Consider the following 16,776-nt stretch of genomic DNA (forward strand, 5'->3'; position numbering starts at 1 on the left):
ATTTTGGGGGACTTCATATACTATTAATGTGTCGTCGACATATCTTGCGTAAATGCTAAAATGGAATTTGTTACTTAGATCATGTATATGTTCATTTTCTAAATTTTGTAAGAATATGTTTGCTAGGTATCCGGAAAGGGGGTCACCCATGGCTAAACCTTTTGATTGAGTGTATATTTTATTATTAAATTTAAAGTAGTTTTGTTTCAGTGATGTTTTCAGTAACTGAATGACTTGCTGAATTAGGTTGTTATCTAGTTGAGCTTCGTTGAGTTTTTTGGCTATTATGTCTATGGTTTCATCTATTGGAATGTTTGTATATAAGTTTGTTATGTCTAGCGATAGTAATTTAGTATTATTTGTGGTTTTCAGTTTTTGAAGTTTTTTTATAATTTGTTGTGTATTTTTGATGTTGTAATGAGTATCTTGTATAATATTTGTATTTAGGAAATTGTATAAAAATTTGTTGATTTTATAATTTGGTGATTCTCTGCAATTAACTATTGGTCTCATAGTCATTTCTGTTTTATGTGTTTTGGGCAGTGTTTTCAAATTTGGTGCTTTAGGGTTCTTCATTATGAAACTATGACTTTTACTTTTTGGTATTAGGTCTGATGCGTTTTTTATAGCTGTTTTTATTTGTTTTTGATATGTTGCTGTGGGGGTCTGATTTCAATTCAGTGATTTGGTTATTGTCAAAAAATGCATTCGTTTTGTCGATGTATTCTGTTTTATTCATTAATACAACTGCATCATTTTTGTCTGCTTTTATGTGTATGATGTTATTATCTTCTAGTTTTTGTTTTAATAGTTTTAACTCTTTGTGTGGTTTCTTTGTTGCTTTAAAATCTTTTATGCTCGACCATGCCGAAATGTAGTAGTTATACACCTGGTAGCAGACCTTTAATGCATGTCATTAAAGTACACCTACTCATTAAAGGTCAGGTCTTTCAGCCAATGACGACTCAGGTTACAACTGTTCAGCCAATGACAGGTCAGCTTTCTACCGTTATAAAACCGCAAGTATCGATTATTCTCGGATATGCAATCAAAAGAGAATTAGCGAAAAGTCACGGAGGCTGGAAATCCAATACTGTCGCAGAAGGTTATGTTCTGTTACTATAATAATTAGCGTTAATTGTAAATAATATTCAAATAAATTCAATTTGTCATCTCGTTTTTCAATGTCGAATTCAATAATCAAGGTTATAATATTACAATATTATCAAGTTTAACGGGACTACGTCAAGGTCAATGACATTATTGTTCCTCGGAAAAAATCAATACTTTCGCGTCTGCGCACATCTCACAATTCACGACCTAGAACAAGGTCACTTCCGATCTTGTCAGTTACAAATAAAATGTATACATCTGAATACTGGTAATTTCAAGTTAGAAATATGGTCGAGTATAAAAAGTCGTATGAAACTCGCCTATAATGGTAATTAAGAAGCTCGTATGAAAATTATGAAACTTGCTTGTGCTCGTTTCATAAATATCCATACTCGATTCTTAATTACTATCATTATAGGCTCGTTGCATAATGTACTATTTTAGTTGTTGGGTCTGTAATGTAATTTTCTATGATTTTCGCGGTGCTATATTGTAAGAATTCTTTATTCTCATGCTTATTGTTTGAAATAATGTGTTGGGTTTCTATTGTCAAGTTTTCTATTAAGTTGTGGATAATTATGTTTGTAGCCATTGTTGAGGATATTTGTTTCTTGGTCATTTAACTTAAGAGTTGTCAAGTTCACTATCCTATTGTTTTGTGTGACGTTGTTGGGTTGTTGTTATGGTCGGTTATTGATTAGATTGTTTAGTTTTTTCTGTAGTGTTTCATATTTCCGTTCCATTATTTTATTGATTTTCTTGTGGCTGTTTTGATAAATATGGTCCCATAAGTTGTTGAAATATTTTGCTAGTTGTATATGTAATTCGTATAATTTCTTATTCAAATGTTTCAGCATTTTAGTATTATGAAGTTTTATATAAAAACAAAGAGAGAACAGTTATAATCGCCCCATTAAAAGGCAAGACACAACAGAACTCAAAGACAGAATAACAAAAACGACCAAACAAGTGTTCTTTTATAAAAGTTTTTATATTGGTGTTATACTATAAGTTTTATATTGCATTTTAGAAATTGATTGATATTAAGTAAGCTTAGTATTACTATTAGCACTAATTACTAGTAGACACACAAGTACAAGCGACATCCATAAATGTATCACACACTTAATCACGAAAAGAAGTTCACAGAACACACACACCAATGGCTAGGTTTTCAATCATTTACAAATGTTAATTGTTAATTTTAATTATAATGCATCTGAAGATGATACAAAAAATGGTATCGAAAACGTTCATGTAAAAATCTTATTCATGTAAATGACTATTATAGTAGATAAGCATTGGCGGCTTAATAAAAGTGTTACACATTAAAGTATAGCAGCTTATCGGTAACAAAACAAAAATGAAATTCAAATTTAGGATTCTAACAGGTCATGACTGCCTGGCATATAATTTGAACAGGATGAAAATATTCGACTCGGACACCTGTATGTTATGCAACACAGACGCTCTATTGAATGCAGAACACCTTCTTCAGTGCAGCACTCTAAGTAAAGATAGATAAAGTTGCACAAGATATAACTAGCCTATATTGGGAAGCAAGAACGAGAATGGTGTAACTACTAAGATCCGGGTCATCGGAAATCATCATCATCTTTTGGCACCTTGTTGATCTGTATATTTCGTACTGTTCTAGTGTATTTAATTTCTGGTTTTGCGGTTTAGCATGTAGGATTTCCTTGTCTGTGTTGCTGCATGTGTGATGTTTGTGATGTGTTCTGCATATATGAAGTGATTTGGATATGGCTGTGACACATTACAGACATACAAAAACACATCCACAACATATCCTCAATACACAATTAAATTTCAGAACACACACCTATTTGACACAACACTACTGATAATAAACGCACCCACCACCAAAGCACCATCAGAAGAAACCGGAAACAAGCAAGGACCTCACTATTACCTGAAGATGGCTATAATATCAAGCTGAAAATATCAACTAAGGTAAATTGCCATCATAGTTTCACATTAATAGAGGAAGGTTGTTTTAAAACAAATTTATCAAATCTTGTATGTATACTATAGTCATTTCTAATATTATTTTTCTGTTTACAAAAATTGACATTTAAAAGTAACATGAATGTTAAAATATTAGACTTAGCTTTGGTTCACTGATCCATAACAAATATGGTGGTCCTTTCTGTCTTTTCCGCCACTATTCCTATTTATTTTCTTGTGACATTTGTTAACAGAACATTAAACCGACAATGTGCTGGGATGTTTTCACTGCACTGGTTTTGCCTCAGTTGTAGCTTTTAAGAATATTGAAGCAAGAATTGATCACATAATCGTATGCATTTGATTTCTGTGCTGATTATATTGTATGTGTATGGGTATATATAGGTAAATTATATAAAAGTTCTGGCATGTTTTTCTCATTTGTTTGAGCTTAACTCTGAAGTATTTTTATATTAGGAGCATCATTTAGAAATGAGTTTTCTCCTTCTTAGTATTTTTCTCATGAAATGAAAAAATCGAGTCTCCTCCGACAAACACTTCCTTTTTAACATCATATTAAGATGGAGGAAAACTAATTTTGTTACTTTATTGTTGCAGGTTTGAATTCTGCGTTCATAGAATGAAGAAAAAATGCTACATGTTCAACTTTTTTAAGAATGGAGAAAACGGAGACTATGTTCCTCATATGCAGAAGAAATACGATTACAATAATTTTAACTCAACTTATTTTGTTTTCTGTTGCACAGGTAAACAGCTGAGTGATAACAACATAGCTCTAGGGAACAAACTGCTAGTTTACATTAGTTGCTGCCTTGCTGGAAGAGCATATCCCCTCTCTGGCGATGTACCTGCAGAAGATGACCAAAGAGTAAAACATGAAGTGTTCAAATGTATTACATGTCTGCACAGCAAGAATGCCTCTGACACAGAGCAGTCTTATCCATATCTGAGGTATCTAAAATTCAATCAATATCAATGGATAACTTCAAACATTTAGTACTTTGGCAATGATATGTGAAGTATCATTTTCTCTATACCACAGCCAAACTACTACTGAAAGCGTACAATTCTACTTCTAAATGTTCTTCTTCTTCTCCTTCTCTTGGATGTTTCTGTTGTTTTGGGTCATCCTACTTAGTCTCCTAAACCCTGTCCTCTCAACTTCTTTCACTCACAATAGTTCTTACTTCATTACTCTTGTTTTCAGATTCTCTTCTGATCCAACCAGTGGCTTCAACTTTTGGGAAACATAGAATAGGCTCAAACACGAGTTATAAGTTAAAATTAATTAAAATAATAATAATAATAATAATAATAATAATAATAATAATAATAATTATTATTATTATTATTATATAATTATAATCATCATCATCATCATCATTAACAGGGTTACAATGTAAACTACATCTTCCTGTATCCAAAGTGTTTAAATTCTTATCTGCTTCCTCCATTCTTCTCTTGCCTCCCAATCCCGTTCTTCCAAGCCTCTCTCCTTCATTCCACTTCTTATATCGTCCATCCAGGTTTTCCTTCGTCTTCCCCTCTTTCCTCTTCCTGATGGAATCCATTCTAAAATCTGTCTGGGCAATCTTGTTTCTCGCATCCTACGTATGTGGCCATACCATTCTAATTGCTTGTAGTTAATGAAATCTAACAATGTACTATTACTCCCATTTCTTGTCTAATGGTTGTGTTTCGAATTTTTTTCAATTTAGAATGTCTAGTGGAACGTCTAAAACAATTCATTTCAGTGGAGAGGAGTTTCAATCTCTGATTCGTTTTAAATGCCACGTTTCCATCCCATATGTTATAGTACTCATTATAGATTTATAGATTTGGAGTTTTGTTTCAATTGTTATTGTCTTATCCTACCAAACCCCATTTAACATAGCTATTGCCGATCTACCTTTCTGAATTCTATATTTTGTGTCACTTTCCTGGCTTTATGTTGAGTTCATTTTTACCCCCAAATATTCACACTCCTCACATCCTTTGATACATCCCATTCCATCTTCCAAAACCAAATCCTTCATTTCCTTTTCACAGGACATATATAGTGTTTTCTCTAAATTTATTTTTAAACCCCATTTGTTATATTCTTCTATAAGTTTTCTGGTCATATATTCTATGTCCTCATAGCTCTGTGCTATAACTAGCTGGTCGTCTGCAAATAATAATAATAATAATAATAATAATAATAATAATAATAATAATGGTTTAGACCACAAAACTCTTGCAACCATAAAGAGACACCGACAAATACAAAGTCTAAAGTTAATTTTATGGGGGAAATTTCAGAACCTTTCGAAGAAAAATAGGAGAGTAAGGCAAGGAGATGGACAGTATTATTTTTCAACAGTGTTCTTGAAAAAGTAATGCAAGAGTGGTGTAAACAAAAACAATCCTCAAAATTAAACAACCAATCACATTAGGCAGAGATAAATTAAAGATAGATTGCCTATTTCCGGGGTTTTCCCTCAACCCATTGTGAGCAAGTGCTGCTTAACTATGGTGTTGGACCCCGGACTCATTTCACCGGCATTATCACCTTTATCTCATTCAGACGCTAAATAACCTAAGATGTTGATAAAGTGTCGTAAAATAACCTACTAGAATAAAAAACAAATAGATTGCCTAGTATTTGCAGATGACTTAGCAATTTTAACTCATTATATCATAACAGCTCAAAAACAGATTGAACTGTTAAAAGAAATCGCGGAGAAAATCGGTTTCCAGATATCCTTCGATTAAACAGAATACATTAACTGCAACAAACAAGCACCGAAGTATATGGAAACCAAATATGGTAAAATTAAACGAGCCTCACAATCTAAATACATCGATGACATGATTCAGGAAAATGGAGTTGATACAAAAGCAAACGAAATTAGATGCCAAAAAAATGGAGAAAACATTTCGGCTCACTCAAAATATTTACAATAAAAAGTGCATATCCAAACATCCAAAATTAAGACATTATAAACACTCATTAAACCAGAATGTCTCTATGGAGCAGAAACGTTAATTTTGAATAAAAAAGCTGATGTCAAAACATTGAAATAAAGAAGGAAAATTTTAGGCTCAAAGTCATAGATGAACAATATGGACAGAGAAGTAAACAAGAAATAAAAATAATACACAGACATAGTGACATTAGAAGAAAAAAAGTTAAAATTTTACAGACACAACAAAAGAATGAACCCAGACAAAGCAAATTATTGAATTTTATGAAAATAGGAGTAAAGCACAAACAGATACTATAAAATGGATTGGGGAAATAAAAAATGACTTAAAATAGCAACAATCACACAAGAAGACATCTTAAACAGAGAGATCTTTGGAATCGAAGTTCGTAAAATGGCAAGTTGACAAAGAGCAAAAACTGACGAAAAAGACTGGAACAATGTGGACTGAAAAGAAAAAAGAATCCCACTGCCAAAGAATGAGAGAACTATGGGTAAAAAAAAGAGGCAATGAAATCCCTCTAAATACTTTGCATAGTCCTAAATGGGCTTAATCGCAACTAAAATAATAATAATACGACAAATAATTATTAGTCGACAGTGACGTCAGTTTGTGGTCCGTGTGAGTTACTGTCACCTGTTCCCATACTAATTCCTGACCGCCCACAGCACAACCACACAAAACTGCAAAATAATCGCAAAGTTGTGGTCCATGTGATTTGACCCTAATATTTTTGTAACTTAATATGTTCTCTGAACACATGCAGCTATTTACTTACCGTGATTGTTTCCTTTTACATCAGTGCTGCTTTCTTAAGTCATAGCTTGTAAATGATAGTTGGTGTATTGTTATATTCAGTTTGTCTTTCCATTTATTTGTGTGTGTTTCATGTTTCTTTGCAGAGAATCTGAAAGGACTTATTAGACTTCAATATCAAGCCTTTCAGTGATTTTTAAAAGGGCTATTCAACTATCTTCATTGGTGGTTTGGTCAGTTTTCTGTGTGTTTTGTTTAGTATCAGTATTAAAAAGCTAACCTGTCTGTAGTACATATTCTGTTTTAATCGCCTCCAAAAACCATAGATGAAGTCTAAAATCTTGTGCAAATGATAAAGCATCGTTTTATAAATCTTCTCTGTGTCACGTTATAGGTTCCAAAAGGTACTGCTTTTAAAATGAATACAGAATTTCATTATGTATCTATGTTCCGGTTTTGTATCCACGTTGGATACAGTAGTGAACTCATCTGAATCTTACTTTTGTTAACTAAGAAATAGACAGACATACAAACTGTCATACAAACAGTCTAAACATACATTATAATATAAAATATTTTACAAGCACGCAACTATTCTTTTATGCAACTTAAAACTGTTTTTCAGAATCATTGTCAGTCTCCTTACTTTAAGAATGTCAAGTATGCAGAATTGATTAAAAATGCTGTTACTTATGGTTCACTTCAGATCTTAGGAAACATCTTTATGGAAGTGATGAATATTGTTTCACTTTTTTTTAACATTAATGGCATACCTAATATCACAAACATTGTATGATTTGTCTACTTTTTGCAACTTCGACTGTAAAACTTTCTGTAATAGGAAATAATAACTTCGTATTTTTCATTACACTTTACAGGGCATTACTGCACTTTGATACCAGGGAATTTCTAAATGTTTTGGCTTTGGCCTTTGAAGAGCCTGAGTTTACATCTGAATTAGGACTACGGCAAGTGCAAAGGCTTGTTGACATTCTTCTTCTAGTCATGGTGCAGCAAGGTGATGGTTTCACGGTCAGTGCGGTTTCTTGAATATACTTATATATTATACTTAGAAACCACAATTATTTGATTTATGCATGAAATTCTGTAATATGTAATATTCTAAGGAAATAAGTGCAAATATTTTTATTAATGCAAGTCAGTGAAAGGAACAAAAAATTTGTTATACATTTTGGCATGTCTCATAGTTTTATTTGTACTGCAAAAATCCTATGTTCTAATCTAAATATCGTACTCGTATTTATGTTGTGAAATAGCCTGAACCTATCAGTAGTATTGTCAGCTGCAAATCTCGCCCATATGAAGGCTACAGAAGTATCATGCCTTCTGTTATTAAGGCAAATAATTGGTACTTGAGAGTAAGTATTGTATTTTAAAATTCCACACCTTACCAGGTGCAAAGAGATGAATTTCTAAGTGCGCACAGATAAAATATATACTACTTTCATATACCTTAAGTATTGTTGATAATATAGATACAATCTGTAGTTTTCAATTAATCTTGGATTGCTAGATTTAAAATAGGAGTTAAAAATAGAAGTTACCTTAGTAAGTTTTCTGGAAATGGCATGTGAAGAGAAGGCATATGTCATTGTTGATAATGATTTTTCCATCGGATGGGAACGTTAAGCCTGGCGGCCCCCTTGGTGCTATTCAACAGGAATAGGCTATGTGCTGGCACTGGATTTCCCCTTTTCCCTTCCTCATCATCATTCTCATCCATTCCCTACACTACACTTACACGAATACTTACACATATTCACCCCAGTACACGACTTAACTCTCCACAGATACACATCATGCATAGTGTGGCCTGCCGAAGTGGTGCAACTTGAAAATGGTTCACAGTCCTGCCATCTATGCGCAATATGCGGAATCCGAATCACGCAAATGAAGTGGGTAGGTATTGGACACACACACATTTTTTTTTACAATAAGATTAAAAAAACTTTCAATGTTTTTATAAAAATACTCTCTACAACCTTCGAAAACATACGATAGTATACTATCTGATCCAGTATATATCTCTATAATTGAATATCCCCTCCCCCCCGGAAAGAGTCATACGAAATCTTCACGCTGATTGGCACAAGAATGCGACATCAGCATTAAAAGGACTAAAGTCATTGTGCTTTTACCCTTATAGTTTGACAGTGATTGATCGATTACAGCAAGGGGTTCCAGCTACTCGCGTGAATTTTTGTGAGTGGATGTTGCAATCTGTTCATGACGGTACTATTGATCCATCTCAATTAATAATGATGGACGAAGCTTGGTTCCAGTTTTAAGTTGCTATTTCTTCTCTCAGAATACAAGGCACTGGGACACTGAAAATCCTCATTTAGTGCATGAAGTTTTTCTTTACGATCAGAAAGTGGGTGTGTAGTGTGGCATATCTGCACTTAAGAGTGATTGGCCCCATTTTTTTTAGGATGCAGTGAACACAAATCGTTATGTACAAGACATGCTGTAGCTTTTTTTTCCCCTATAGGTCTATTTACTGAAGATGAGAAACATTACGTTTACCTCCAGAAGTATAACTACTGCACAAACAACCACTAAAGCATTAAAAAGAGTGTTTGATAGCATAATTAATTGTGGACGTTTACAAACTCGTTCCCCAGATTTAAATGCTTGTGATTTTTATCCGGGGGGAATTCAGGAAGTATATGTGAACAATCCAGAGACTCTTGAAGAGCTGGAGAAAGAAATCACCCGAGTGCTGAATGAAGTTACAAAATAGTGAGTTGCAGAAAATGTTTCAGAATTTTTACATCGATGTGATTCTTGTATTCCAGAAAGGTGGCCATAATTTTCAACATAAGCTTTGATAAAAGGTTAAGATCTTATCGGTGCATTATTTGTACAGGACTATAGTCCTAAATCACCAGCATTCATTGCTGATTAGTTTTCCTCCTGTGCAAGAGAGGTCGGATCTCCTTACTAAACACACACACACACACACACACACACACACACACACACACACACACACTATGACCAGTTATGTCAGTATAATGCCTAAATCTGTAGTTCGATATATTGTTAAATACTAGACAAACTGAGTAAGGGAAAAGTGGTAAAGGAATTTTTAATTCATATTGGCTTTATCTGTTACCTATCAAAATATTTGTACTTATTTCACTAACACCACATGTGCATGTGTGCATATGCGTGAGAATACAGGTGTGTATGTGCGTGCATTAGAACATACTTGTTAAGAGGTTTTATTATCTTTTTACAGCCTAGTCAAGTAGGATCCTTGTTCACATTCTTGGCCCGTCAGCTAGCCAAGCCATGGTGTAGCTTGCATGTAGAGCGTCAACTATTTGAACAAGTAGTAGAATTCCTTACAACAGATTCTGGATCCACCAGCACAATGGGACATCATGAAGAGAGACAACAAGCCTTGCTGGAGCTGATGAGAGCAGGTGGTCTGGCACATTATGATCAAGATAAATTGCTAAAATTGGCTGATAAGGCTGCTTTGTAAGTTTTTTCTTGCATTTTTGTAATATTATTGATAAGACTATTCAAGTTTTTATGAGACAAACTCTCTGGCTGTATTATAATATAGTTATAACTATTAAAATATTTTTTCTTTTTCTTTTGACCTTTCAGGTTATTTTTTAAATACCTATTTCAAGATTAAAGGATAACTACATAAAGAAAATTAAATTTCTGTATGTATCTTTTTCTGTGATGTCCTATATCCCACCTTCCTATTAATATGTGAACATTCACTTACTGTGACAATGTTCAGGAGATAGTCTTGTTTATTTTGGTAAGTTTCTATGTCTTCACTAGCTACATGTCATTGTTAAGACCAAAAGGGTTATAATAGGAGAGATGCTGAATTAAGTGTAATTTGTCAAGAAGCTTCTCGCAGCCACGAGCAAAGCACTGCATGCACAAAAAAATGGCGGGAATTTCAGACGACTTCTCTGCACCTCCTCGTTATATTCATGTTTATATCGTGTTTGAAATGTAACCATTCCTATTACAATTTTGACTTTTACTTTTCTCCCTTTTTGTAAAAAAAAAAAAAAAAAAAGACTACTGTCATTACCATCGGCGTTATCAGAACGTGACATTCCAGAAAGTAGAGGTAGGAAATGAGCTGTGAAATTTGAAATGATTTTAGACATGACCAACCAAATCTGGTGTGTTAGAATGCATCAGATTTATTTATAAATAATCCGTGACACTACAGCCCACGAAGGGCCAAGACCAACCAACCGGCTGCTGGCCTCACAGCCACATGCCGAAGCAGAGATGGATGATCATCCAACCAGATTGGAGACCGGATTTTACTACCTATTGTAGCTCCCCAAGTGCATCACGATGCTGGGTGGGCATCAGTCCCATACACTGGCCGAAATTTCATGAGAAAATTTCTTCCCCACTCCCACTCAAACCAGCGCGCATTCTGTAACTCGAGTCCTAGGCAGGATGCCTTAGACCACGACGCCACGGTGTGGGACATCAGATTTATTTAGTAACAATATTTTACTTTGTACATAAACATACAAACATCTTTATTGCAATTAACTGTTTCCTATCTTATTATAATACAGAAAAGATTTCTTAATCCTGAGCTCACGTTTACATATTTATAATACATTTCAATAATAATAATAATAAAAGTCTGTTAATATATTATGTAATTAAAAGTTAAATATAAAATTAATTAGTATCTGGTAACATTATGATTTATAATGATACACGTACCTAGAAAAATCTGTCAGTATATCGCATTAGCCTAGTTTTATGTGATAACATTGCTATATATTGTAAATGAAAACTCTTTCACTATTTCCCAGCATTTTGAAGAAACTTATGTGGGGTGACTACTCCTCCTATTTCTGCAGTCAGAATACTCTCATTTAATATGTGCAGCCATTGTAATGTAACAGACATAAACAAAAATTCTGTAATTAAAATTCAAAAATTCAAAATTCATCTTTCTTATAATTTTAGTTATTCTCATTTTTCCTGTATCTTATCACAATTGCATATTTTATCAACATTAATCTCACTAGGGGTTTTGATTTTTATCTAGAAGAAATAAAGTACTCTAATACAAAATATTGACTTACTAAAATTCTGTTTCACTAATGTTAGCTTCACCAAAACGTTTGAACGGAGCCGCCATTTTCAGTTGACTATCTATGTGGTAAACAAATGTCGATCGCAAAGCATGTTTTATAGTCTCATAAAGAATTTTCAGTTTCAAATGTTGGCAAACAAAGAAACAAATGTTAGGAAGTAATAAAATTGTAGCGATAAACAGCCATGATTGGTTGAAACACGTCCTCCATGCCGTTTTTTTGGTCAAAAGTAGTAAGACGTGGTAAAAGTGTAATAGTCAAAGTAGCATTTTGACTAGCAGTATAATATGTATTTCTTGTTCTCCTCTTTCCTTCAAAATTTGCTGGGGTGTAAAATAGTGAACAATTATTAAAAAATAGTGAACATTTGTAAACATGAACTTCCCTTTTCATGTTTATTTAAACCTGAAATTACTTATTATTATCAATATCACAATGTTCCATGTTGCCATATGTTGTAGTTACCGTGTGTGTGAACTGCTGTATGAACAAAGACGAGAGTATGATAAAATTCTTCACTGCTACTTACGTGACCCACTGAGAAAGCCTCAAGTATTTTCTTACCTTCGCAATATACTTCTGCTTTACACCAGTACTACTGACAGGGCCAAAGTAGAAGCACAGATCTCAGATAATATACAGGTAACGGAATACTTTTGTGTAATAATGTTGTAAATTTCTTTCTACTGCTTCTTGAATTTGTACATAAATATTTTGGTTATATTTTCAGGAACTTCTAGATATTGATTCAACAAAGACAGGACAAATTCTTTTATTACATGTACCTCAACTCATTCCTAAAATCGTAGAAAAATTACAAGAAGAACCTAAAGTACTTTTCCAGTTTCTACAAGGCCTTTTTAACTACAGGTGAGAGAAAATGTAGCATTTGTCTCAAATTCTAATGTTTCTCTAACAACTGAGTTTGTTATAACTAGAGTCTTACGTTTGGTTACCTTGTCTCCAACCCGCATCAGTGTACATAGGTATAGTGAGGATCACGTAAGAACAGTTCCTAAAGGCTAATTTGGCAGTCTGTTCAGTGATGCCAACTAATACCAGATACCACCAAAGAGGGTAAAATCACAATGCCATGTACAATAATAATAATATTAATATTAATAATGTATTAACAATAACAATGTCTTGCTTATTTACTTATTTACCACATCTCGCTTTTATGTTGAGAGATGTTTTCTAAATGGTTCAATAATTTGTGAAAGAGTTAGGCCTATATTTTCCTCCTGAACCTCTTGCACATTATGTTGGTAATTAGTAGATTAATATGATCTAATATTAAAATATAGTTTATCTGACAACATGAAAGTCATTGCTTTGACTAAACAGTTTACGACTTATGAAACCTAACCTAAAAATGTATTTTGTTTGATTACGTGAAATGATTAGTACAAACTCCGAAAACCGAATGCCACTTTGAAATGTATGCTTAAAACACTTACTCCTAATAATTTTGCTATTCTAATTACACTAGTCAACAAGGTTTTTGTCACAAGGGTGAAAATGGTCATTTTAGATCAATTTTTGTGTGCTGATAGTGGATCTATACTTGAAAATTTTCCATCACGCACCATTTAAGAGGAAAATTGGAAATTGTAAAAAAAAAAGAGGAATGAATTTACTAAAGAACTCGGGTATCGAACTATTGACTTTATTTAAACGGTTACACAGTATATTCATACGTTTTATAACTTATTGTTGCTCAGAATATACTAAGGAATAGGTTCTTTCAAATATGTGAGTCTGCATTAATAAGGTGCGTAGTGGGCGATATATAGGCCTATCTATATAACGTTATTGCTTTATGGCGCTAGACCAAGAGAAAGCACTGAGAGGGTGGACTTTTAGAATGAAATGGATTGCATTTTAGGATTAGTTGTAAATTGTTTGAGCTTGTGACAAGTTGTATCGCTGGTTTTAAGTGTTCATCTTCGCATTCATTTACGCTTTCTGAGAATGAAAAAATCTCGTCGTGCGTGTGTAACTTCGCCGGACAGCTTTTGTTACGTATGTGGAGAATTTACGACAAAATCGCAGCATCGGCCTTTATCAGATAAGTTGAAACAAGCATATTATTGCTATTTTGAATGTAATGTGTGTGATGAGGACAAATCATGGGCTCCCCATGTGTGCTACACAACATGTTACTCAAAACTGATAAAATGAATGAATGGAGAGAAGAATCGAAGTATGCCGTTTGCAGTTCCAATGATCTGGCGTGAACCGACAAACCATGCAGAAGTCCGTTATTTCTGTTTAACAAAGATTACGGGATTTTCAAAGAAAACAAGATATAAAATTGAATATCTTAATGTTCAATCTGCAATAAGACCTGAACCACATGGACCAAAACTCCCTATTCCTAATCCACCTTCGCAATTGGAAGAATAGGTTCTCCTAATTGAACAAACAGATGACTTGGCTCAACCATCAACAGGATCTGTTCCGTCCTATAGTCCAGAACATCATAAAGAACCCCATTTAATCCAACAATGTGAACTGAACGACTTAATAAGAGATCTTAATCTCACTAAACAACAAGCTGAGATTTTAGGGTCTAGACTGCAACAATGGAACCTGCTAGCACCAGATACTATAATTTCATTGTACAGGAAGGGAGATGAATGGTTTTCGAAGTATTTTATAATGAAAAATTCTATGTGCTCGTATGTAAATATAGACGGCTTAATGGAAGAACTAGGATTTCAACACATCCCAGAGGAATGGAGGTTGTTCATAGATTCTTCCAAAATAAGTTTAAAAGCAGTGTTATTGCACAATGGAAACACTAAACCATCAATTCCAGTGGTGTATTCAGTGGATATGAAGGAAACTTACACAAATTTGTCAGTGTTACTAGATGCAATCCAATATAAAACATACTGCTGGAAACTCTACTGAGATTTGAAAATTGTCGCCTTATTGCTCGGACTTCAGGGTGGATTCACAAAATACTGTTGCTTTCTCTGTTTATGGGATAGTAGAGCGACTGAAAAACACTATATAGTGAAAGACTGGCCTCCCAGAGAAAGCTATGTCCCAGGAGAACATAATGTCAAGCATGTCTCTTTAGTAAAACCGGAAAAAGTACTGCTTCCTCCTTTACATATCAAGCTTGGTTTAATGAAGAATTTCGTTAAAGCTATGGATAAAAATAGAGAAGGTTTTGCAAATGTAAGGAATATGTTTCCGAAACTCTGTGAAGCTAAAGTGAAAGAGGGAATTTTTGTTGGCCCTCAAATTAGGAAACTTTTGGAAGATAAGAGCTTCGAAAAAAAATTAAGTGTTGAGGAACTAGAAGCTTGGAATGCCTTTTGAAGTGTTTTAGTGGGCTTTTAGGTAATACTAAAGCTGACAATTACGAACAGCTTGTGCAAGAACTCCTGCATAGTTTCCAGAAGCTTCGTTGTCAAATGTCTTTGAAAATACATTTCCTACATTCCCATCTCGACTTTTTCCCAAAGACCTTAGGAGCTGTAAGCGATGAACAAGGGGAAAGATTTCATCAAGATATACACAGGATGGAACAACGACATCAAGGAAGGTGGGATTCTAGTATGATGGGGGACTACTGTTGGTTTTTGTTCAGAGAAGGTGACTCAAACTACAAGAGGAAAAAATAACTCTAAATAACTACATATATTTTTAAAAAATCTAGCTTGAAGTCTGTATATGGTTGTTTACTTCAGTGTAGGGCTCTTAAGTTATTTGATTTGATATTTTAATCAATTTAATTTATAAATTTTAAAAAATTATAGTTCATTCGGTCCAGTTTTAAATTAATAAAGTAAAAGCTTATTTTGAAGGGAAAAAAAGGAATATAATGCTACTTTTTCTTATTGTAATTATTATTTATGTAGCATTATTATTTTTCTATGAAACGTCAGTGTATTTTGTATATAAATTTTGTATCTTAGGAATTTATTTATTATCGCTGCTGTAATTACGTATTTTCAAATGCACGAAAACGTTTTTTAAATCAAAATATTTCCCTTTCTGTCACACAAAAATGTTACGTGTTACAGATTTTTCACTGCGATTTTCGTAATCAGCAGGGTCGATTTAGTAAAAATCAGCTGATTTCATTTCTGTGACAGACAAAAAGTTAAAATTTGTTGACTAGTGTTATAATTGCTGTCTCTGTGCACATAATTCCTTCTTCATTATAGTCTTTCTTCAGTTTATATAGATTCCTGAAGGGTACTCTGAATGGCACATGCTTTCTTTTTTTCAAGAAGTCACTGCCATGCTATTTTCTCTCTTTGACATTATTGTAATAAAAATCTAAACACGAAAGAAATTAATTAAAATGTGAAATGGCATTTCTATCAATCATCCAAGTGCATGTATCACACCATATGTTATATTTATGTACATTTATCCGACTATAATCTTGAATTGTAACCACAATGTAACACATAAAATAACTATTATGTATTAATACTGATATTAATTACTTATTAGTATGTTCAAATTTCACTAGCTTCCAGTAATCGGCTCAGGAATCTAGAACAATTTTAATTTTATAAAATTTCACTACTGTCAACAACTGTTACTGCTGCCGACATAAGTTAGAAAATCACTACCAGTTGTAGTATTTCTCAGTACCGAAATTCGAAACGAAGTTGGCAAAAGAAAAATCAATCTTCAAACTAGGAAATCACCATAATCCACCATCATATGTATTAATGGAAGAAAAATGGTTAAGTTTCATTCTTAGGGTATTAAGTAAGCTGATCCCGACTATACGTATGGAACAGTGGTGTGTGATGACATTACATTTAGGTAAGCGCCTCCTGTG

General features: G+C 33.5%; 1 protein-coding gene across 1 annotated transcript in view; it reads left to right on the forward strand.

Moving 5' to 3' along the window:
* Vps8 (vacuolar protein sorting 8) overlaps nucleotides 1-16,776 on the forward strand; it is a 71,895-nt gene that overhangs the window by 36,567 nt on the left and 18,552 nt on the right. Inside the window, exons 12-16 of the mRNA XM_069845297.1 lie at nucleotides 3,849-4,053; nucleotides 7,704-7,857; nucleotides 10,091-10,335; nucleotides 12,419-12,599; nucleotides 12,688-12,827. Of these exons, the coding sequence (XP_069701398.1) occupies nucleotides 3,849-4,053; nucleotides 7,704-7,857; nucleotides 10,091-10,335; nucleotides 12,419-12,599; nucleotides 12,688-12,827 (925 nt within the window). The remainder of the gene's footprint in view (nucleotides 1-3,848; nucleotides 4,054-7,703; nucleotides 7,858-10,090; nucleotides 10,336-12,418; nucleotides 12,600-12,687; nucleotides 12,828-16,776) is intronic.

The sequence above is a fragment of the Periplaneta americana genome, chromosome 14 (assembly GCF_040183065.1).
Source record: "Periplaneta americana isolate PAMFEO1 chromosome 14, P.americana_PAMFEO1_priV1, whole genome shotgun sequence".
Classification (NCBI taxonomy): Eukaryota; Metazoa; Arthropoda; class Insecta; order Blattodea; family Blattidae; genus Periplaneta; species Periplaneta americana.